General features: G+C 45.5%; 1 protein-coding gene across 4 annotated transcripts in view; it reads left to right on the plus strand.

Annotated features, from left to right (window-relative positions):
- LOC128702017 (calcium-activated chloride channel regulator 1) overlaps positions 1–26,137 on the plus strand; it is a 63,429-nt gene that overhangs the window by 27,799 nt on the left and 9,493 nt on the right. For all 4 annotated transcript variants that reach the window (XM_070101435.1, XM_070101437.1, XM_070101434.1 and 1 more), the window contains 15 exons: positions 2,570–2,756; positions 3,446–3,552; positions 3,784–3,957; positions 4,479–4,606; positions 8,935–9,093; positions 10,218–10,404; positions 10,967–11,140; positions 14,052–14,180; positions 15,674–15,801; positions 16,224–16,347; positions 19,182–19,306; positions 19,893–20,062; positions 20,317–20,436; positions 21,007–21,236; positions 21,641–21,776. In XM_070101435.1, the coding sequence (XP_069957536.1) occupies positions 2,570–2,756; positions 3,446–3,552; positions 3,784–3,957; positions 4,479–4,606; positions 8,935–9,093; positions 10,218–10,404; positions 10,967–11,140; positions 14,052–14,180; positions 15,674–15,801; positions 16,224–16,347; positions 19,182–19,306; positions 19,893–20,062; positions 20,317–20,436; positions 21,007–21,236; positions 21,641–21,776 (2,278 nt within the window). The remainder of the gene's footprint in view (positions 1–2,569; positions 2,757–3,445; positions 3,553–3,783; positions 3,958–4,478; positions 4,607–8,934; positions 9,094–10,217; positions 10,405–10,966; positions 11,141–14,051; positions 14,181–15,673; positions 15,802–16,223; positions 16,348–19,181; positions 19,307–19,892; positions 20,063–20,316; positions 20,437–21,006; positions 21,237–21,640; positions 21,777–26,137) is intronic.

The raw sequence follows: 26,137 nt of genomic DNA on the forward strand, positions 1-26,137 counted from the left end.
AACCCTCCCACCTGTGTAACAACACTCGACCCTCCCACCTGTGTAACAACACTCGACCCTCCCACCTGTGTAACAACACTCGACCCTCCCACCTGTGTAACAACACTCGACCCTCCCATCTGAGTAACAACACTCGACCTTCCCACCTGTGTAACAACACTCGACCCTCCCACCTGTGTAATAACAACACTCGACCCTCCCACCTGTGTAACAACACTCGACCCTCCCACCTGTGTAACAACAACACTCGACCCTCCCACCTGTGTAACAACACTCGACCCTCCCACCTGTGTAACAACACTCGACCCTCCCACCTGTGTAACAACACTCGAGCCTCCCACCTGTGTAACAACAACACTCGACCCTCCCACCTGTGTAACAACAACACTCGACCCTCCCATCTGTGTAACAACAACACTCGACCCTCCCACCTGTGTAACAACAACACTCGACCCTCCCACCTGTGTAACAACAACACTCGACCCTCCCACCTGTGTAACAACAACACTCGACCCTCCCACCTGTGTAACAACAACACTCGACCCTCCCACCTGTGTAACAACAACACTCGACCCTCCCACCTGTGTAACAACAACACTCGACCCTCCCACCTGTGTAACAACAACACTCGACCTTCCCACCTGTGTAACAACAACACTCGACCCTCCCACCTGTGTAACAACAACTCTCGACCCTCCCACCTGTGTAACAACAACACTCGACCCTCCCACCTGTGTAACAACAACACTCGACCCTCTCACCTGTGTAACAACAACACTCGACCCTCCCACCTGTGTAACAACAACACTCGACCCTCTCACCTGTGTAACAACAACACTCGACCCTCTCACCTGTGTAACAACAACACTCGACCCTCCCACCTGTGTAACAACAACACTCGACCCTCCCACCTGTGTAACAACAACACTCGAGCCTCCCACCTGTGTAACAACAACACTCGACCCTCCCACCTGTGTAACAACAACACTCGACCCTCCCACCTGTGTAACAACAACACTCGACCCTCCCACCTGTGTAACAACAACACTCGACCCTCCCACCTGTGTAACAACAACACTCGACCCTCCCACCTGTGTAACAACACTCGACCCTCCCACCTGTGTAACAACACTCGACCCTCCCACCTGTGTAACAACACTCGACCCTCCCACCTGTGTAACAACACTCGACCCTCCCACCTGTGTAACAACACTCGACCCTCCCACCTGTGTAACAACAACAATAACATGTCAGGTGAAAGGACACAAGTGTATCTAATGCAACATTTAACTGTGGCAACGTTTCGCTCCTGGAGAGCGATAAGTCGCCACAAACAACACAGGGAGACAGAGAGCTACAGTAATGGCTATCGACACACCAGAGTACGGGCGGGGATTGAACTCGCGGCAAGTAAGTGGTAAAACTCCAGACCAGTGCTTGAGGAAGCTCCTGGAGGGCGAAACGTTGCAACAATAACATGATGCATTGGTGCACTTGTGTCCTTTTTACCTGGCATATTGTCCCTCATTCTAAAAACACTATTACTATAATAATAATAATAATAATAATAATAATAATAATAATAATAATAATAATAATAATAATAATAATAATAATAATAATAATAATAATAATAATAACAAGATATAGATCACTACTCACACATAACGTCCACTACATAAGAGAGACAGTCACCTCCTACACACACTCACATATCCAGATAAACCTGCCTCGTTATTAACGTGAAGCTGTAAACCCGTGTGGGCCACCCAGGCTCAGGTACTCCCTTCATTATTGGCGACAAAGGTACCGTAGCAGTCCTGGTCACGAGCAAAGGTGCCTTCATTATTCTCTTGGGTTGATGAGGGTGATATGAGGGTGATATGAGGGTGATATGAGGGTGATATGAGGGTGATATGAGGGTGATATGAGGGTGATATGAGGGTGATATGAGGGTGATATGACGTAGTTGGCTATGATTAAGAAACGGAGGTGACGTTAAATTATTTTCAGAATTTGTGAGTGTGTCCCTCCCTGTCTACTGTGTATGTCTACTGTCTATGTCTACTGTCTATGTCTACTGTCTCCTGTCTCCTGTCTGCGGTCTACTATCTACTGTCTCTTGTCTACTGTCTTCTGACTCCTGTCACCTGTCTACTGTCTCCTGTCTCCTGTCTACTGTCTGCTGTCTCCTGACTCCTGTCACCTGTCTACTGTCTCCTGTCTCCTATCTACTGTCTCCTGTTTACTGTCTCCTGACTCCTGTCATCTGTCTACTGTCCTGGCTGCTGTCACCTTCATAAAATGGCAGCGCTACTTCGTCGGATCAAGAGTCCTTCTCAGCGTAATACCGTCGACAGATTTATAATCTAGCCGATAGATTTATAAACTAGCAGATAGATTTATAATCTAGCAGATAGATTTATAACCTAGCAGGTAGATTTATAATCTAGCAGATAGATTTAAGACCATATCGATAGATTTAATACCTAACCGATAGATTCCAAACCTAATTAACATCTCTGTGCCCACCCTTCGTGTGTGTGGGTTGGCGCCGACAAACCCTCAGGCCACCACTGGCTTGGGGTGGGTTAGTGGGGCCGACGTAAGGGTGGACCTGCCCCACCCTTTACATGGGGACTCACCCTACACCCTGCAGCTAGGTGGGTGTGGTGACCCTGGTGAGTACATTCACCTCTCACCTGAGTACGCTGCTAAGATGTACTCCAGTCTACTGCCTACCTTTGGCTCTCCAGGTGAGTGTGTCACCTTAAGTGAGTGTGTGGGACTAGGTGAGTGTGTCACCATACGTGTCAGTATGTTGTTTTAGGTGAATGTGTTGTCTTAGGTGAGTGCGTTGTCTTATGCGAGTGTGTTGTCTTAGGTGAGTATGTCTTAGGTGAGTGTGTTCTCTTAGGTGAGTGTGTCAACTTGCTTAATTAGCTGTGAAAGGCACTTGTCAATAGACACTTGGTCTTTTTTTTGTATTTGTGTGTGTGTGTGTGTGTGTGTGTGTGTGTGTGTGTGTGTGTGTGTGTGTGTGTGTGTGTGTGTGTGTGTGTGTGTGTGCGTATGTGTGTAGACACATATTTCTTATTTTAAAAGGCCATGGGATACACACAAAGCTATTTATGTGATAAGAAACAGTACCGGTCCCAGTACTGACTCTTGTGGAACCTCACGCGTCACGATCGCCCATTCCATCACCTCCTCCCTGGTGGTAACTCATTTCCTTCCTGTTAAAAATGTCTTGATCCTCTGTAGTGTCCTCCCTGATCTTCAGCCTGATGTCCCAGTGTCTTGTGAGGTAATCAGATATGTGTCCCCACTCAGGTGCTCAGATATATGTGTCCTCACTCAAGTACTCAGATATACGTGTCCCCATTCAGGTACTCAGATATACGTGTCCCCACTCAGGTACTCAGATATACGTGTCCCCACTCAGGTAAGGTATTGGTTCATGAGTGGGCTCATCTACGCTGGGGAGTGTTTGATGAATATGGGGAACCTGCCACATCTACACCTACCTTCTACATCGGGGAGGACATGCAGGTGAGTGGGGGCAAGAGAACATGCAGGTGAGTGGGACAAGAGAACATGCAGGTGAGTGGGACAAGAGAACATGCAGAGTAGGGTAACCCTTCACATACAAGTGTATATAAGATTAGCGTTATTGTGTATGTTCTGATACAGTGATACCACCATACACCACCAGGTGTATGGTAGTGTATAGTGCACTTGTGTACCTGTTTGAAGCCTCACACAGACCGTGCACTTGTACAGGTGCACGTGACGGGGTGCACTGAAGGCATCAAGGGCTGGTTAAGGAACATAGATGGATCAGAGTGCCACGCTGACGCCTCGGGGATGCCAGACTCACAGTGCCACTTCTTCCCGGCTGAGGACAGTGACAACAACATCACTGCCTCTCTCATGAACCTCTACTTCCTCGACAACGTAAGTAGCTACGACAGTGGGAAACTGGTTCAGGGAGCCGACAGGTTGCAACAAGTGTTGTACAGGTGTTTAATTCGTCTACTTACGGCTGGTTGGGTATCCTCGCGTCTGTCGGGTCCCTGTCACCTGTCTCCACGGTGAAGCTTCCCCTTTCTAAGAGGCACCTAGAGGATCCAATCCTTCCCTAAGCCGCTAAAATTGTAGTTGATTCACTTCTCCTCCAAGCCTCTTGAATCATAGCTGATTCAATCATTTTCCAAGCCCCTTGAATCATAACTGATTCAGTCCTCCTCCAAGCCCATTGAATCGTAGTTAATTCAATCCTCCTCCAAACTCTTAGAATCGTACAGTAGTTGATTCAACCCTCCTCCAAGCTCTTGGAATCCTAGATGAGCCAGTTCTTCCCAGCATTCACCTAGATAATACATCCTGCCTTCCTGCATAATCTTTGACAGTCTTTTTTTTTTGTAATATTCACAGACGTTCATCTTTCTCTCACTTTTTTTTTGTTTCGTGTGCAGGTGAGAATGTTCTGTGACAACGAAGAGCTGCCTCACAACCCTTATGCTCCCAACGCTCACAATATGCAGTGTGACGGACGCTCAGTGTGGGAAGTGATCACACAGCACCAGGACTTTAAGGACGGAGTGTGAGTTATTGTTCTTCTGCTGCAGGAGAACCTGGTTCCTCCTCCCACTGCTTCTGTGTAGGAAGGACTGACTTCTGCTGCATTACGGGGCTAGTTCCTTTAACTTCTGTATAGGGACTGACTCCAGCAGCAGGAAGGGGCTAGTTCCTTCAACTTCTGTATAGAAAGGACTGACTCCTGCAGCAGGAAGGGTCTACTTCCTTCAACTTCTGTATAGAAAGGACTGACTCCTGCAGCAGGAAGGGTCTACTTCCTTCAACTTCTGTATAGAAAGGACTGACTCCTGCAGCAGGAAGGGTCTACTTCCTTCAACTTCTGTATAGAAAGGACTGACTCCTGCAGCAGGAAGGGTCTACTTCCTTCAACTTCTGTATAGAAAGGACTGACTCCTGCAGCAGGAAGGGTCTACTTCCTTCAACTTCTGTATAGAAAGGACTGACTCCTGCAGCAGGAAGGGTCTACTTCCTTCAACTTCTGTATAGAAAGGACTGACTCCTGCAGCAGGAAGGGTCTACTTCCTTCAACTTCTGTATAGAAAGGACTGACTCCTGCAGCAGGAAGGGTCTACTTTCTTCAACTTCTGTATAGAAAGGACTGACTCCTGCAGCAGGAAGGGTCTACTTCCTTCAACTTCTGTATAGGAAGGACTGACTCCTGCAGCAGGAAGGGTCTACTTCCTTCAACTTCTGTATAGAAAGGACTGACTCCTGCAGCAGGAAGGGTCTACTTCCTTCAACTTCTGTATAGAAAGGACTGACTCCTGCAGCAGGAAGGGTCTACTTCCTTCAACTTCTGTATAGAAAGGACTGACTCCTGCAGCAGGAAGGGGCTAGTTCCTTCAACTTCTGTATAGAAAGGACTGACTCCTGCAGCAGGAAGGGTCTACTTCCTTCAACTTCTGTATAGAAAGGACTGACTCCTGCAGCAGGAAGGGGCTAGTTCCTTCAACTTCTGTATAGAAAGGACTGACTCCTGCAGCAGGAAGGGGCTAGTTCCTTCAACTTCTGTATAGAAAGGACTGACTCCTGCAGCAGGAAGGGTCTACTTCCTTCAACTTCTGTATAGAAAGGACTGACTCCTGCAGCAGGAAGGGTATACTTCCTTCAACTTCTGTATAGAAAGGACTGACTCCTGCAGCAGGAAGGGGCTAGTTCCTTCAACTTCTGTATAGAAAGGACTGACTCCTGCAGCAGGAAGGGGCTAGTTCCTTCAACTTCTGTATAGAAAGGACTGACTCCTGCAGCAGGAAGGGTTTACTTCCTTCAACTTCTGTATAGAAAGTACTGACTCCTGCAGCAGGAAGGGTCTACTTCCTTCAACTTCTGTATAGAAAGGACTGACTCCTGCAGCAGGAAGGGTCTACTTCCTTCAACTTCTGTATAGAAAGGACTGACTCCTGCAGCAGGAAGGGTCTACTTCCTTCAACTTCTGTATAGAAAGGACTGACTCCTGCAGCAGGAAGGGTCTACTTCCTTCAACTTCTGTATAGAAAGGACTGACTCCTGCAGCAGGAAGGGGCTAGTTCCTTCAACTTCTGTATAGAAAGGACTGACTCCTGCAGCAGGAAGGGTCTACTTCCTTCAACTTCTGTATAGAAAGGACTGACTCCTGCAGCAGGAAGGGTCTACTTCCTTCAACTTCTGTATAGAAAGGACTGACTGCTGCAGCAGGAAGGGTCTACTTCCTTCAACTTCTGTATAGAAAGGACTGACTCCTGCAGCAGGAAGGGTCTACTTCCTTCAACTTCTGTATAGAAAGGACTGACTCCTGCAGCAGGAAGGGTCTACTTCCTTCAACTTCTGTATAGAAAGGACTGACTCCTGCAGCAGGAAGGGTCTACTTCCTTCAACTTCTGTATAGAAAGGACTGACTCCTGCAGCAGGAAGGGTCTACTTCCTTCAACTTCTGTATAGAAAGGACTGACTCCTGCAGCAGGAAGGGTCTACTTCCTTCAACTTCTGTATAGAAAGGACTAACTCCTGCAGCAGGAAGGGTCTACTTCCTTCAACTTCTGTATAGAAAGGACTAACTCCTGCAGCAGGAAGGGTCTACTTCCTTCAACTTCTGTATAGAAAGGACTGACTCCTGCAGCAGGAAGGGTCTACTTCCTTCAACTTCTGTATAGAAAGGACTGACTCCTGCAGCAGGAAGGGTCTACTTCCTTCAACTTCTGTATAGAAAGGACTGACTCCTGCAGCAGGAAGGGGCTTCCAGCTTTACCCTTATTTTGTTCTTCCTTACTTAAAATATTGTAAATAACACAGTAGTTAAACATAATCTTATTAGACATATGATAAACTCTTATTTTTACAATTTACACTTCTTTGATTTACATTTACGGGGTGCAATATGGTGTTTGAAAATTATGATACCTAAGAAAAACTTATGTTTGGGTAATTGGAGTGTTTTATTGCCATATACCTGCGTGATCACCACAAACACTACACACCTGAATCATCACAAGCACCACACACCTGAATCATCACAAGCACCACACACCTGAATCATCACAAGCACCACACACCTGAGTCATCAAGAGCACCACACACCTGAATCATCACAAGCACCACACACCTGAATCATCACAAGCACCACACACCTGAGTCATCACGAGCACCACACACCTGAATCATCACAAGCATCACACACCTGAATCATCACAAGCACCACACACCTGAATCATCACAAACACCACACACCTGAATCACCACAAGCACCACACACCTGAATCATCACAAGCACCACACACCTGAATCATCACAAACACCACACACCTGAATCATCACAAACACCACACACCTGAATCATCACAAACACCACACACCTGAATCATCACAAACACTACACACCTGAGTCGTCACAAGCACCACACACCTGAATCATCACAAGCACCACACACCTGAATCATCACAAACACCACACACCTGAATCATCACAAACACCACACACTTGAATCATCACAAGCACCACACACCTGAATCATCACAAACACCACACACCTGAATCATCACAAACACCACACACCTGAATCATCACAAACACCACACACCTGAATCATCACAAATACCACACACCTGAATCATCACAAGCACCACACACCTGAATCATCACAAACACCACACACCTGAATCATCACGAACACCACACACCTGAATCATCACAAGCACCACACACCTGAATCATCACAAACACCACACACCTGAATCATCACAAACACCACACACCTGAATCATCACGAACACCACACACCTGAATCATCACAAGCATCACACACCTGAATCATCACAAGCACCACACACCTGAATCATCACAAGCATCACACACCTGAATCATCACAAGCACCACACACCTGAATCATCACAAGCACCACACACCTGAATCATTACAAACACCACACACCTGAATCATCACAAGTACCACACACCTGAATCATCACGAACACCACACACCTGAATCATCACAAACACCACACACCTGAATCATCACAAGTACCACACACCTGAATCATCACGAACACCACACACCTGAATCATCACGAACACCACACACCTGAATCATCACGAACACCACACACCTGAATCATCACAAGCACCACACACCTGAATCATCACAAGCACCACAAACCTGAATCATCACGAACACCACACACCTGAATCATCACAAACACCACACACCTGAATCATCACAAACACCACACACCTGAATCATCACAAACACCACACACCTGAATCATCACGAACACCACACACCTGAATCATCACAAACACCACACACCTGAATCATCACAAGCACCACACACCTGAATCATCACGAACACCACACACCTGAATCATCACAAGCACCACACACCTGAATCATCACGAACACCACACACCTGAATCATCACAAGCACCACACACCTGAATCATCACAAACACCACACACCTGAATCATCACGAACACCACACACCTGAATCATCACAAACACCACACACCTGAATCATCACAAGCACCACACACCTGAATCATCACGAACACCACACACCTGAATTATCACAAGCACCACACACCTGAATCATCACGAACACCACACACCTGAATCATCACAAGCACCACACACCTGAATCATCACAAACACCACACACCTGAATCATCACAAGCACCACACACCTGAATCATCACAAACACCACACACCTGAATCATCACAAGCACCACACACCTGAATCATCACAAGCACCACACACCTGAATCATCACAAGCACCACACACCTGAATCATCATAAACACCTTTAAAAATTAATAAAAAGGTCACAATACAGACACTCACCAACACCTTTCGCCCCTGCAGGAACCCACCCAGGAGAAAACGAGCTGCTGAAACCGATTTGAAACCCAGGTTTCAGGTGATACAGGAAGCAGCCAAGAAGAAACCTCGCTTCGTACTCCTGCTGGACCTGTCCGGTTCAATGGACCAGTTCATGAAACAGCTGTACCAGGCGGTTGTCAGGTTGGTCCATACAAGCCCAGCCTTCGGTCATACCCGGGCATCATCCTCTGAATTCGGTCTTAGGACCGGTAGCCTCAAATCTAAACTTTGATTAGAATTTGCCAAAAGGTCTGAACTTTGAATTTTGAAAAATGATTTGTACAGGACCTGGGTTTCAAAATTAAATTTGGGACCGTTCCCAGGTTTCAAAATTTTGAGAAAGGTTCGAATCTTTATCTGGCATTTCTGACCACCAGAACTCTGGTATATACTATTTTTGAACAGATTATAATTAGGGGATATCTGGAAAATATACTTAGTAGGGAATATATATATTTAGAATATACGTTGTATGGAATATATATTAAAATTATACGTATATATCTGACATACACTTAATCCTATACCTATTAGATATACTCGTTAGGATATATACATTTTCAATTTAGATGTGCTGATTTATATAGGGAGTACTCATTACCATCCAGTACCACTACTACTACCATACGTACTACCACTATCACAACAACCACAACTCTCAGTCTCTCTCTCCAGTCTCACCACTGGTACTAACACCACTACTACCACTGTCTACCACCATTAACCACTACCACATTCTCTGTCTTATTTTTGGGTTATCCTGTTACTATGTATGATAATTTGTGTAACTTTATGTGTAGAAAAACAGGTGACCAGACACTAGATCATGTTTATGCGCAAACTTTTGGTCCCGAGATCTTGATGAGTTCTAACATAGAGAGGTTATAGGTAGGTTGGCCAGGACATCCTGGTCTGGTCCTTCTTCGTGTGGTCACCTGCCTATATATATGTTAAAAAGACAGTGTATATAGTCGGAGAGTGAGGTGTGAGTGACACATGGTGACCTGAAGAATGCCATGTAGGAGTGAAGACAGGTAAACAATGAGATCATGTGACTCCTGTGTTGTTGGGTAGGTGGTGCTTTGCCTGGTTGGGTATCTTGTATGTTTATATATTCGGTATTTTGTACTTTCTCTGCATCCTAGAAGTGATCATGGGTCCCAGGACCTTGGACCACGGTCCTGGGTCTTTTTAAGCCAATTTGTCGGTGTCTGTTACCAAGGCTTATACCATTTATACCTGTACCTAAATGAATTTACCACCAGGTTCGTCAGGGATCTGGTACCTACTGGGAGTCTACTAGCGGTAGTGTCCTTCGCTAACACGTCCCACTTAGACCTGCCCTTCACAGTGGTACCGAGGGATCGTGAGGACATCGTCAGTAAACTGCCTGACACCTATGTTGTAGGTGGCTACACGGCTATTGGTGGAGCACTCGAGTTTATACTCCAGGTAGGTGAGAGTTGTTACTTCAGGTGGGTGGAGGGTCGTCCTCCAGGTACGTGTAGGTATTTTCAGCAAGTCTGTCATTTCGGCAGTTTGGCTGGAAGGTGGGGAGAGAGCCTTCTGTTATATTAACTTAACGTCATCTGTGCAGATTCTGGTAGTCTGGTCCTCAGCCAGGCGTTTGTAAGAACGTTTTGCCCTTTTTTAAAAGCCTTATCAAGTCAGTACCTCTACAGAAACATCGTCTTAATAAAGCCAGTGTCTTGTCTTAAGTGTTATCTGCAACAATTTAATGCATCATGAACACGGTAATCAGTCCCCCAGCCTGGAGTTGACTCTAGGCTGAGAGACTGATTATCTCAAACTCCTGATCTTCAACCATTCTTCTCTGTATTGGACTGAGGAAACCACTGGTCGGTGAACCGTTTCCACAGTAAAGATACCCCAAGTGTCGCACAAGTGTCTAATTCATCAACCCTTCGGTTCTGTGAACCAGTAATATACATGAACACGGTGTTTCCTGTACACCCCGTGTACCGTGTCTCACACGTGCTTATTGCTGTTGCAGCTGGTGGAGAACACAGGCACGGAGAGTGAGGGATTGATGGTCATACTCATCACAGATGGTGAGGAGACCATGTATCCCAAGGTGGAGACCAAATTACCAGCCATCAAGAGAAAACGGATAGTCATCAATACTGTCTCCTTTGGTCCCAACGCTACTGACAGTCTGGAACTCTGGGTAAGCACATCACGTACTGACCACAGGTCTGGGTGACAACACGTACTGACCACAGGCCAGGGTGACAACATCACGCACTGACCACAGGTCTGGGTGACAACATCACGCACTGACCACAGGTCTGGGTGACAACATCACGCACTGACCACAGGTCTGGGTGACAACATCACGTACTGACCACAGGTCTGGGTGACAACATCACGTACTGACCACAGGTCTGGGTGACAACATCACGTAGTGACCACAGGTCTGGGTGACAACATCACGCACTGACCACAGGTCTGGGTGACAACATCACGCACTGACCACAGGTCTGGGTGACAACATCACGCACTGACCACAGGTCTGGGTGACAACATCACGCACTGACCACAGGTCTGGGTGACAACATCACGTAGTGACCACAGGTCTGGGTGACATCACGTAGTGACCACAGGTCTGGGTGACAACATCACGTACTGACCACAGGTCTGGGTGACAACATCACGTACTGACCACAGGTCTGGGTGACAACATCACGTAGTGACCACAGGTCTGGGTGACAACATCACGTAGTGACCACAGGCCAGGGTGACAACATCACGCACTGACCACAGGTCTGGGTGACAACATCACTCACTGACCACAGGTCTGGGTGACAACATCACGTAGTGACCACAGGTCTGGGTGACAACATCACGTAGTGACCACAGGTCTGGGTGACAACATCACGCACTGACCACAGGTCTGGGTGACAACATCATGTAGTGACCACAGGTCTGGGTGACAACATCACGTAGTGACCACAGGTCTGGGTGACAACATCACGTAGTGACCACAGGTCTGGGTGACAACATCACGTAGTGACCACAGGTCTGGGTGACAACATCACGTAGTGACCACAGGTCTGGGTGACAACATCACGTAGGGACCACAGGTCTGGGTGACAACATCACGTAGTGACCACAGGTCTGGGTGACAACATCACGTAGTGACCACAGGTCTGGGTGACAACATCACGTAGTGACCACAGGTCTGGGTGACATCACGTAGTGACCACAGGTCTGGGTGACAACATCACGTACTGACCACAGGTCTGGGTGACAACATCACGTACTGACCACAGGTCTGGGTGACAACATCACGCACTGACCACAGGTCTGGGTGACAACATCACGTAGTGACCACAGGTCAGGGTGACAACATCACGTACTGACCACAGGTCTGGGTGACAACATCACGTAGTGACCACAGGTCTGGGTGACAACATCACGTAGTGACCACGGGTCAGGGTGACAACATCACGTACTGACCACAGGTCTGGGTGACAACATCACGTAGTGACCACAGGTCTGGGTGACAACATCACGTAGTGACCACAGGTCTGGGTGACAACATCACGTAGTGACCACAGGTCTGGGTGACAACATCACGTAGTGACCACAGGTCAGGGTGACAACATCACGTACTGACCACAGGTCTGGGTAACAACATCACGTACTGACCACAGGTCTGGGTGACATCACGCACTGACCACAGGTCTGGGTGACAACATCACGTAGTGACCACGGGTCAGGGTGACATCACGTAGTGACCACAGGTCAGGGTGACAACATCACGTAGTGACCACAGGTCTGGGTGACAACATCAGGGACTGACCACTTCTTCCACTCTAACTGGTATACAATCTTTACAGTGAACTGATAGAACCCGGGCGGTCAAAACGTCTTCACAATAAAGATACTGATGTATTGTACAGGTGTCTTATGTATCAACATATCGGAATTGTATAAAGTTAACGTAAATGCAGTTCTCCTGTATTACAACCCAGGAATCCAAAGGCCTGTTATCCTGGGTGTAAAGGGAGAAAAATAAACACAGCAGAAAAACTTTTGACTTATATTATCCTTCACCACGTAAGAACAGAAGTATGTACACTATATACACTATGTACAACAATAGATATTAGTGCACTCCACGGTAAGCAAGGCAGAATAGAAGCCACTAGAGAGCAGACCGTGCTTCAACCAGCTCTAGAATGGGAATGACAAGGGCAGACAGGTGTGTGGTACCCACATCACCTCTGCGATTGCCAAAACCATCTTCTCATTGGCTGGAACCTGGGTACTGATTGAACGATGGGGCCCCATCGTCAACTCTTAGCACCTGGTTCGCTGGTTGGAGGAGACCGCCTTTCAATGAGGGTGTGTACATGCGCCGAATAAAGGTTACATACTCTTTGCATACCACATCATGTTTAAAACAAGTCTTCAACCTCACAGTAAAAAAAATCGAAGGCTTGACCTCCAGCCTTGTTGTGGTTATCCAGACAATAAATAAATAAATAAATTAATATCTCTGTTTACTACAAGTACATGTACAAGGTATACAGACCATAGCTGACATCAATGACATACTACTATATAGAAAGTCCCTTGATATGCTGAGCATTTCCCGCAAATTAGGTCAGTTTGTCCCAGGATGCGACCCACACCAGTCCACTAACACCCAGGTATCCACTTTACTGATGGGTGAACATACACAACCAGTGTAAAGAAACACGCCCAGTGTTTCTACCCCTCGCTGGAAATCAAACCCGGACACTCGCCGTGGAAAACAAAAGCTTTAACCACCAGGCCACTGGGCACCAATGTGGCTGAATCTCCAACCACTTTTCAGAGTTAACGAAATTTCTTTCGAATACACTGTTTGGCGAACTACAGTGAGGCTGATAAATTAGTGGGTAGAGGGACCCTCTAGTACAACTCTTCCTAACTCTGATGATGGCCATAAAACATTTTCGCTGAAATAATTTTTGGGCGTTGTGACCCAGGTATTTCGCTGGCTTCCCCTGACTATCTTTTAGCATCTGACGGGGTTATTTAACTTCGTTTTTTTTTTAATAAATTATATATTTTTGTTTTTTGATAAGGCCAAGGAGACGGGAGGCAAGTCGTACTACCACAGTACTGGGTCGTCTGATTCTCTCTCCAGCCTGGATGCTCTCCTCTACGACTCCATTACCACCAACCTGGACCAGCCTGACGACCAGCTCCTCCAGGTTAGTCCCTCCTCCGCTAGCTAATAACAACAGTAATTGGTTAAAGTGTAATAAACACCTGTCTCAGTGTGACCAGATCTAGTTCATTACCTTTGTAACTTGCTCAGCTATCAAAACTTTGGAGTCCAGTCCCTGGACCAATTATGTACCTCTGTAATCTTTTGACTACCGCCCACAGGATGGGTATGGGGTGCATAATAAACATATTAAACTAACTAACTCAGTAATAATCCACATGGTCATATATTTTGACCACCTTCTGGGGTCCTCTTCAGCAGATGAAGAGGATCCCAGAAGGTGTCGAAATATACAAATTAATTATTCTCTTGAGTTTCTGTCTCAATGTGGGTTATTAATGACCACAATAGTTATAAACAATTGTATATAAACTAAATAATGTCGATCTTAATATTACTGATTGCGAAAAAGATTTAGGAGTTCTGGTTAACAGTAATCTGAAACCAAGACAACAGTGTATTAATGTTCGCAATAAAGCTAACAGAATTCTTGGCTTCATATCAAGAAGCATAAATAATAGGAGTCCTCAGGTTGTTCTTCAACTCTATACATCCTTGGTTAGGCCTCATTTAGATTATGCTGCACAGTTTTGGTCACCGTATTACAGAATGGATATAAATTCTCTGGAAAATGTACAAAGGAGGATGACAAAGTTGATCCCATGTATCAGAAACCTTCCCTATGAGGATAGACTGAGGGCCCTGAAACTGCACTCTCTAGAAAGACGTAGAATTAGGGGGGATATGATTGAGGTGTATAAATGGAAGACAGGAATAAATAAAGGGGATGTAAATAGTGTGCTTAAAATATCTAGCCTAGACAGGACTCGCAGCAATGGTTTTAAGTTGGAAAAATTCAGATTCAGGAAGGATATAGAAAAGCACTGGTTTGGTAATAGAGTTGTGGATGAGTGGAACAAACTCCCGAGTACAGTTATAGAGGCCAGAACGTTGTGTAGCTTTAAAAATAGGTTAGATAAATACATGAGTGGGTGTGAGTTGGACCTGATAGCTTGTGCTACCAGGTCGGTTGCCGTGTTCCTCCCTTAAGTGAATGTGACCTGACCTGACTAGGTTGGGTGCATTGGCTTAAGCCAGTAGGAGACTTGGACCTGCCTCGCATGGGCCAGTACGCCTGCTGCAGTGTTCCTTCTTTCTACCCTAACCTAACCTAACTTAACCTAACCTAACCTAACCTTATCTAACCTAACCTCATCTAACCTAACCTAACCTAACCTAACCTAACCTAGCCTAACCTAACCTTATCTAACCTAACCTCATCTAACCTAACCTCATCTAACTTAACCTAACCTAACCTAACCTAACCTAACCTAACCTAACCTAACCTAACCTAGCCTAACCTACTCTAACCTAACTAACCCTAACCTAACCTAACCTAACCTAGCCTAGAATCTCATAATCTAATCTAACCTAACCATGAAAGACCTGACTGACCTGGTGTGTGTACCTTACCAGGTGTACCGTCGGACTCACGAGGTAGCGGCGCGAGGTGGTCTAGAGACCGGCCAGGTGGTTCTGGACTCGAGCCTCGGTCATGAGACCAGGTTCACCTTCACTGAGAGCATCGTCAGCCCTTATAACCCGTGAGTATTCCCAGTTTCTTCCAGGTATCCCTACCCTATTTCATCTCCCAGGCAGCAGGTATCCCCCTTTCTTTAGGTGTATCCTCCCCTTCTTTCAGGTATTCACCTCCTTCCTTTCCCAGGCAGCAGGTATCCCTTCCAGGCACCAGGTATCCCTTCCAGGCAGCAGATATCCATTCCAGGCAGCAGGTATCCCTTCCAGGCAGCAGGCATCCCTTCCAGGCAGCAGGTATCCCTTCCAGGCAGCAGATATCCCTCCCAGGCAGCAGGTATCCCTCACAGACATCAGGTATCCCTCCCAGGCAACTAGTATCCCTCACAGACAAGTATACCTTCCAGGCAACAGGTGTTACTAATCAGCCATACTACGATAGCTTTCAACCCTAACGTAATTACTTCAAGAATACTGGCACTATCCGCAGGTTCTCTATCAGTGCCAGTCTTCAGGACCCGGAGGGCCACCTGTACAGTGAACACAGCCTGGCATGGCACTATCGTCTTGACAATGCCACCAGGACCATCATTTTCAACATCATCGAAGCCATGGTAAGAAATCTTGACTGTGGGTTAATGGGGTTTAAAGTCTATCTACTACACGAGGGTCATTAAGGCTGCATGTCACCTGTACACCACCAGTCAAGAATACTTTAATACCTAAAATACTGATTAATGTAAACTACCAGTGTATATACACTGAGATATACATCTGTCAATGTATATACACTGAGAGATACATAACTCTCAGTGTATATACACAGAGAGACATACACCTCTCAGTGTATATACACAAAGACATACACCTCTCAGTGTATATACACAAAGACATACACCTCTCAGTGTATATACACAGAGAGACATACACCTCTCAGTGTATATACACAGTGAGACATACACCTCTCAGTGTATATACACAGAGAGACATACACCTCTCACTGTATATACACAGAAAGACACACACCTCTCAGTGTATATACACAGAGAGACATAAACCTCTCAGTGTATATACACAGAGACATACACGTCTCAGTGTATATACACAGAGAGACATAAACCTCTCAGTGTATATACACAGAGACATACACGTCTCAGTGTATATACACAGAGGTTCGTTGACCCTGGACGCTGTGCAACACATAAAACAGATCACTCTTCTATTTCAACCTCCCGCTGAGGTCCTCTTCAGCAGACACAAGACGCACCGAGCACCTCAGATGAGACGTGTCAGCAGAGGGAAGGTCACCTCATCTCGTAGAGAGGTCACACCTCCCACCAATCACCCAATCAGGTGTGATTGTTTCTGACAGAGTATATTTAGTAGTTATTGATGAATAAGATATACGTTCAGTACTTGTATCTTACTCATGTGTCTGATTCATCAAATACTCAGAATAATTCAACTAACATGAGGGAGTTTGAAGAGAATGTCATGTCTATTCAACGGTAATTACAGGGGTTTAATGTCTGTTAAACGGTAATTTACTATGTTTATGTCTATTAACAGTAGTTTACTCTGTTTATGTCTATTAAACGGTAATTTCACTCTGTTTATGTCTATTAAGCGGTAATTTCACTCTGTTTATGTATATTAAGCGGTAATTTCACTCTGTTTATGTCTATTAAGCGGTAATTTCACTCTGTTTATGTCTATTAAGCGGTAATTTCACTCTGTTTATGTCTATTAAGCGGTAATTTCACTCTGTTTATGTCTATTAAGCGGTAATTTCACTCTGTTTATGTCTATTAAGCGGTAATTTCACTCTGTTTATGTCTATTAAGCGGTAATTTCACTCTGTTTATGTCTATTAAACGGTAATTTCACTCTGTTTATGTCTATTAAGCGGTAATTTCGCTCTGTTAATATCTATTAAGCTGTAATTTCACTCTGTTTTAAGAGGATAAAGTCAATATTTACCAGTGTTAAGAGGGCCAGGAGCTCTTGTTTAACTTGGCAGTGCATGACTAGTGTTGTCTTATCCACTGAAACACAAATTTAACTTGTACTGGCTTGAGGATTTTAATTTCAAGTTTCTTGTTGACTCTGTGTTGGTATGTCCGCCAGGCACCAGCCTGGCACCAGCCTGGCACCAGCCTGGGAACAGCCTGGCACCAGCCTGGCACCAGCCTGGCACCAGCCTGGCACCAGCATGGTACCAGCCTGGGAACAGCCTGGCACCAGCCTGGCACCAGCCTGGCACCAGCCTGGCACCTGCCTGGGAACAGCCTGGCACCTGCCTGGCACCAGCCTGGCACCAGCCTGGCACCAGCCTGGCACCAGCCTGGCACCAGTCTGGCACCAGCCTGGCACCAGTCTGGCACCAGCCTGGGAACAGCCTGGCACCAGCCTGGCACCAGTCTGGCACCAGCCTGGCACCAGTCTGGCACCAGCCTGGGAACAGCCTGGCACCAGCCTGGCACCAGTCTGGCACCAGCCTGGCACCAGCCTGGCACCAGCCTGGCACCAGCCTGGCACCTGCCTGGCACCAGCCTGGCACCAGCCTGGCACCAACCTGGCACCAGCCTGGCACCAGCCTCGCTGGTTAATGGGGTTTAAAGTCTATCTACTACACGAGGGTCATTAAGGCTGCATGTCACTTTAATACCTAAAATACTGATTAATGACCCTCGTGTAGTAGATAGCATTGAAACCTAATTACAAATTATTTTCCAGCGGATTATTATTCACACTGACTCAAGCACTGAGTCAGTGTGACTGAGTCAGTGTGATAGATGAGTCAGTGGGTCAGCAGTTGGTGTAGCCAACTGCATGGATGCATTACAGTAAGCCTACTGCCCTCTTGTAACATTGTAATAGGCCTACTGTCCTCTTGTAACATTGTAGTAAGCCTACTGTCCTCTTGTAACATTGTAGTAGGCCTACTGTCCTCTTGTAACATTGTAGTAGGCCCACTGTCCTCTTGTAACATTGTAGTAAGCCTACTGTCCTCTTGTAACATTGTAGTAGGCCTACTGTCCTCTTGTAACATTGTAGTAGGCCTACTGTCCTCTTGTAACATTGTAGTAGGCCTACTTTCCTCTTGTAACATTGTAGAAGGCCTACTGTCCTCTTGTAACATTGTAGAAGGCCTACTGTCCTCTTGTAACATTGTAGTAGGCCTACTTTCCTCTTGTAACATTGTAGAAGGCCTACTGTCCTCTTGTAACATTGTAGAAGGCCTACTGTCCTCTTGTAACATTGTAGAAGGCCTACTGTCCTCTTGTAACATTGTAGAAGGCCTACTGTCCTCTTGTAACATTGTAGAAGGCCTACTGTCCTCTTGTAACATTGTAGTAGGCCTACTGTCCTCTTGTATCATGCGTTGGTAATTTACATGTGACGTGCAGTAGTTTAACCAAGGTGTGTGTGTGTGTGTGTGTACCAGGCAGGTCGCTGGACCTACATCATCAGGAACCCTGCAGGTCACCCTCGCACCTACCCCCAACCTGACGAGGTGCAGGTTGCTGTCACCTCCCACCCCAGCAGGAAGACTGGCCAGGCTCCAGTCAGGTAAGTCCTCGACCTCTAGTCCAGTTACACTTTTTTTTTTTTAATATGGATCGATGACACTGAAAAAGATTTGACTGTGAGATTGATTTCAAATTGAAATTGAAGTGAATATTTTTGATAGCTTCTAAATCATTGAAAAAATGTGTAGAATAAACTGTTTTATCGTTTATATACATTAAGTGACTTATTCAACGGTAGTTCAAACGTCAATTTTTACATAGTTTAAACTTAACATTTATTTTTCTTCGTAATTCGAAAAACTGGGAGAAATACTGAACATGTTCAGAGAGGAACAGTTTAACAGGGAAATGAACTAAAGTTGAAGATTCTTTTATTATTAACACTATTGTTCAACTTTAGTCAAATAACCCAGCTTTATCGTGAATAATGCTAAGGTTAAAGCCCTTTCCTTGTCGGATAAAGCAGTCAGGGACTTTAATTATGGTAAAATAAAGGCATTGACCTTATCGGATAACTCGGTCAGGGACTTTAATAATGCTAAGACTGAAGCTTTTTTTCTTGTCAAGTAATTCAGTCAGGGATTAAATCAGTACCAAGACTGAACTCTTCTTGAAACGACCCTCAGGGTGAAGGCGTGGATGTCAGCTAACAATATCACCTACCCTGAACCAGCCCTGGTATTCGCCTACGTTAGCCAGGGGTACAGCATGGTACTCGATGCTACAGTCACAGCATTCATTGTACCACCCACCGAGGAGAAGTCTATCTCCTTCCCTCTCCTGGACAACGGCGTTGGTAAGTTGGCAAGAGATGTGGAGGTGAGGATGAGCGACGGACGACCGGGTTCGTTACGGTGTAGGCTGTGAGTAGCCCTATAAACCACAAACAAAAACTCAGGTTATGAAATACAGTAAGTTTATTTAGGTACATTGATATCAACTATGCTCTGTATAAGCTGTATCATGTACTTGTAGAAATAAAGATTATTATTATTATTATTATTATTATTACTATTATTACATTGCTCCAGTGTTGGTTGTGTACCACAGGTGCAGACTTACGGTCAGGGGATGGGATATACTCTGCGTTCTTCACTCAGTATTCCGGTAATGGCCGGTACAGCGTCTCAGCTACCGTCTCTACCAGCAACCGTACAGCAAAACTGCAAGGTAACTCTGTCACAACTGCTGGTGTTCTGTTGTTACATCCCCGACTGCTGTTGCTACATCCTCTCCTGTTGTTGCTACAATCTATACTGTTCAGGTTACACCCCATACCGTTGATGCTACACCCTCCTCTTGTTGCAACACCCCTTCTTGTTGTGGCTACACCCCTACTGCTGTTGCTACATACATTCCTGTTATTACTACACTGTATACTGTTCATGTTACACCCAATACTGTTGTTGCTACACCCCATCCTGTTGTTGCTACACCCCCTCTTGCTGTTGCTACACCCCTCCTGCTGTTACTACACCTCCTCCTGCTGTTATTACACCTCCTCCTGTTGTTGCTACACCTCCTCCTGCTGTTACTACACCTCTTCCTGCTGTTACTACACCCCTCTTGCTGTTTCTACACCCCCTCCTGCTGTTACTACACCCCCTCCTGCTGTTGCTACACCTCCTCCTGCTGTTACTACACCCCCTCCTTCTGTTACTACACCCCCTCCTGCTGTTGCTTGGCATAAATGGGCTTCGATGTCAGCAGATATAATAGTAACGAGTACTTCGATGTCAGCCCTGTCAGGAGCGCCAGAGGGTCATCTTCGTCAGCCCGGCACTTCCGCCCTCAGGCGCCTGACACTTCCCCTGACGGTATCACTGCCGGAGCCGGACTCCACCTTTGCCCCGGGGGACCTGGTGCCCTCGGAGGAGCCCTCAGGGGCCCCGCATGCGCCTTGCTGCGGCGACGTGAATCGCATGCGGGTAGAGCCCTTCACCAGGTTCACTTCCGGCGGCATCTTCAAGGTCAGTGTTGTGCGTGAGTCGTGAGGGTTTAGAGCTTCTCATGTCACTGTTGTTGCATTAGCTTGATGTATGTTGATTCTAGGAAGGTGTGTCTTGTATCTTGTAACCACAGTCTCCTCTACCTCAGTGATCCCAGAAAGGTATCCCTGTACAGTGGACTGTGGTTGTACAGTACTGGGATACCTCTTTAGGATCAGAGGTACAGTGGACTGTGGTTGCACTATTAGCATCTATGTGTACTTAAGAAAGAACATAAGACTGAAGGAGCACTGTATAGGCCTACTGGCCTATGCTAGGCAGGTCCATGTCACCTATTGGCCCATGCTAGGCAGGTCCAAGTGAGTGTGTACATTTTGTTAGAAAATTAAGTGATAATAGTAACTGAGGGTGCGTTACCTGTACAGGTACACAACTACCAGCCTGGTGACCAGCAACCTCCAGGTAGAGTGACTGACCTGACAGTGTCTTTTGTCTACCTCTACGATGCCCTGGTATCCCTCACCTGGACCAGCCCTGGTGACGACCTCTACACAGGCACAGGTGAGGCACTTCTTTCTCTCTCCCTCTTTTACACAGTGTTTTACAAGGTTGGGTTAAGGTTCCTAATTTTATTTACAAGCCAAGAGCTGTTATCTCTTTCTCTCTCTCTGAGAGTGAAAACATCTCCCTACATACCATCTCCCCTGTGTATATGATAGTCCATCCTGAGAGATGGTAATCCCCCAGGGGATAGTAACTACAGTCCTGCTAGAAGGAAACCTTTGAAGCTGTCGTACCTGTCGTACAACCATGTATCATATCCAAATAAATAAATAAATAAATAAATGGAACACTTGCTGATATTAAAGCCTCACAGTTTAGGCTGACACAACCCCATCCTAAGAGCATAAGAAAGGAGGAACACTGCAGGAGGCCTGTTGGCCCATACTGGGTAGGTCCGTTACAATCCAACCCACTAGTAGAATATTTACCCGACCCACTTTCAGTACTAACCTAACAGTAAGCTCTGATAAATCTATTTACTCATGTGTAAGTCCCACTCAAGTCGAACCCTTCTCACTCATGTATTTATCCAACCTAAACTTGAAACTACCCAAAGTTTTAGCTTCAATAACCCTAAGGTGTGTGTGAATATGACAGGGAAACACAGCTAACTTTTGTTCCTGGTCATGGACCGGGCCGCGATGGCGTTAACCCCTGAATCACCCCACCAGGTATACCCTCCAGGTGGTATAAACCTTGGTAATAAATACCGACAAGTTGGTTTAGAATACTCGCCGGGCACTTGCTATGAGTAACATCAACGTTTCCACCATAAACACATCATCTATCAAAGACCTCACTACGAAACGCAGCCCCACACCTCTAACTTCTACAGCAGGCGTCTGCACTATCCCCTGTGGGTTCTGTCCCAAGAAATATGTAGGCGAGACAGGCAGAGATCTTGCAGTCCGTCTGAATGAACATCGAAATGCCTCTAACAGAGACGATGTAAGGTACGCCTGTGTCCTCCATGGAGACTCCACGGGGCATCTGATGAACTGGAATGAGGCACATCTCGTTCTCACCGAACCAGACCTCAGACGCCGACGGTGCCTAGAAGCCTCACTAATCGCCGTCACCGACACTATAGAACGCAACACTGGAAACTACAAAATTTCAAAAACATTGGCATACATGATACTTAAGCAGCACCAACCCAACAACACAGGAGTCACATGATTTCATCGTCTACCCGTCCTCATAGGCAGAGGTTGTTTTGATAAGGACCTGCCTCGCATGGGCTAGTAGGCCTTCTACAGTGTTCCTCCATTCTTATGTTCTTATGACACTCCTCAGGTCACGTGCGTCACATCTCACTCTCCGCCTATACATATAATGTCTTTCTAAGAGGAAGACACATGTGCAACATCTGGGTATCTTTATTGTAGACGTTTCGCCATCCAGTGGCTTTATCAATACAAATTCTAGGACATAACTTGAAGACAGTAGAACTATGTACAGAAGATGAGGTAATCAGTCCCTCAACCTAGGAGTAGGTGCAAACAGCACCATAGTCGTGGAGATTCTGAAGCAGAAGAAAGAATCCTGGCGCTTATATAGTAACGTCAGGTGTAGCAGACGAGGGCAATTCACTGGTAGGCGGGATTCCCCAGTGGAAGTAGGTCCTTCCCAAAGAGATGGGTTAGTTGTAGTAGTAGTTGTCGAAGTCGTGAAGGTTATGTACATGTCCTCAGAATTAAGATTCCATGATGTTGCAGTGTCTGACAAGTTGTGTACGAATGGTATATAATACCGATGGTATATAATAAAGAATGGTATATAATAAAGATACCCAGATGTTGCACATGTGTCTTACTCTCATCTTGTCGGTATTATATACCATTCGTACACAACTTGTCAGACACTGCAACATCATGGAATCTTAATTCTGAGGACATGTACATAACCTTCACGACTTCGACAACTACTACTACAACTAACCCATCTCTTTGGGAAGGACCTACTTCCACTGGGGAATCCCGCCTACCAGTGAATTGCCCTCGTCTGCTACACCTGACGTTACTATATAAGCGCCAGGATTCTTTCTTCTGCTTCAGAATCTCCACGACTATGGTGCTGTTTGCACCTACTCCTAGGTTGAGGGACTGATTACCTCATCTTCTGTACATAGTTCTACTGTCTTCAAGTTATGTCCTAGAATTTGTATTGATAAAGCCACTGGATGGCGAAACGTCTACAATAAAGATACCCAGATGTTGCACATGTGTCTTACTCTCATCTTGTCGGTATTATATACCATTCGTACACAATGTCTTTCTACCTCTGTATGTTACAAGTGATCAAGGTCCCAGGACCGAAACGTTTTCTAATAAATATGTTATAGTGTTTGCTTACGTGTCTTTCTAAACCAGCCTCCAGGTATACTCACGTAGAATACTGTAGCAACACACTGGTGAGGTATCCAGGTTTACTAGTTGAAGGATAATTGTTCTGTACTCTGTTTGACTCCAATCTATCCTCTCTATTCTACACTCTTCAAGATCTATCATCATTCTCAGCTCCTTCCTTCTATTCTAACCTCAACTGTCTAGATAGGACAGGAATCTAGACTGTTTCCGACCGAAACGTCGTCGTAAGTTCCTCTCTTCCATGTGCGGGTTGTCTGTGTATTGTTCCAGTCACGGTATTGTTCCTTTTTGTTATTTATTTATACTGAGAGGTGTATGTCTCTCAGTGTGTATATACTGAGAGGTGTATGTCTCTCAGTGTGTATATACTGAGAGGTGTATGTCTCTCAGTGTGTATACACTGAGAGGTGTATGTCTCTCAGTGTGTATACACTGAGAGGTGTATGTCTCTCAGTGTGTATACACTGAGAGGTGTATGTCTCTCAGTGTGTATACACTGAGAGGTGTATGTCTCTCAGTGTGTATACACTGAGAGGTGTATGTCTCTCAGTGTGTATACACTGAGAGGTGTATGTCTCTCAGTGTGTATACACTGAGAGGTGTATGTCTCTCAGTGTATATACACTGAGAGGTGTATGTCTCTCAGTGTATATACACTGTGAGGTGTATGTCTCTCAGTGTATATACACTGAGAGGTGTATGTCTCTCAGTGTATATACACTGAGAGGTGTATGTTTCTCAGTGTATATACACTGAGAGGTGTATGTTTCTCAGTGTATATACACTGGTAGTTTACATTAATCAGTATTTTAGGTATTAAAGTATTCTTGACTGGTGGTGTACAGGTGACATGCAGCCTTAATGACCCTCGTGTAGTAGATAGACTTTAAACCCCATTAACCAACCAACCAGCCTTAATGACCCTCGTGTAGTAGATAGACTTTAAACTCCATTAAACAACTAACCAGGCTTAAAGACCCTCGTGTAGTAGATAGATTTTAAACTCCATTAACCAACTAACCAGCTTTAATGACCCTCGTGTAGTAGATAGACTTTAAACTCCGTTAACCAACTAACCAGCCTTAATGACTCTCGTGTAGTAGATAGACTTTAAACTCCATTAACCAACCAACCAGCCTTAATGACCCTCGTGTAGTAGATAGACTTTAAACCCCATTAACCAACCAACCAGCCTTAATGACTCTCGTGTAGTAGATAGACTTTAAACTCCATTAACCAACCAACCAGCCTTAATGACCATCGTGTAGTAGAGAGACTTTAAACCCCATTAACCAACCAACCAGCCTTAATGACCCTCGTGTAGTAGATAGACTTTAAACCCCATTAACCAACCAACCAGCCTTAATGACCCTCGTGTAGTAGATAGACTTTAAACCCCATTAACCTACCAACCAGCCTTAATGACTCTCGTGTAGTAGATAGACTTTAAACCCCATTAACCAACCAACCAGCCTTAATGACCCTCGTGTAGTAGATAGACTTTAAACCCCATTAACCTACCAACCAGCCTTAATGACTCTCGTGTAGTAGATAGACTTTAAACTCCATTAACCAACCAACCAGCCTTAATGACCCTCGTGTAGTAAATAGACTTTAAACCCCATTAACCAACCAACCAGCCTTAATGACCCTCGTGTAGTAGATAGACTTTAAACCCCATTAACCAACCAACCAGCCTTAATGACCCTCGTGTAGTAAATAGACTTTAAACCCCATTAACCAACCAACCAGCCTTAATGACCCTCGTGTAGTAAATAGACTTTAAACCCCATTAACCAACCAACCAGCCTTAATGACCATCGTGTAGTAGATAGACTTTAAACCCCATTAACCAACCAACCAGCCTTAATGACCCTCGTGTAGTAAATAGACTTTAAACCCCATTAACCAACCAACCAGCCTTAATGACCCTCGTGTAGTAAATAGACTTTAAACCCCATTAACCAACCAACCAGCCTTAATGACTCT

This window comes from Cherax quadricarinatus, chromosome 77 (genome assembly GCF_038502225.1).
Source record: "Cherax quadricarinatus isolate ZL_2023a chromosome 77, ASM3850222v1, whole genome shotgun sequence".
In the NCBI taxonomy this organism is placed as follows: Eukaryota; Metazoa; Arthropoda; class Malacostraca; order Decapoda; family Parastacidae; genus Cherax; species Cherax quadricarinatus.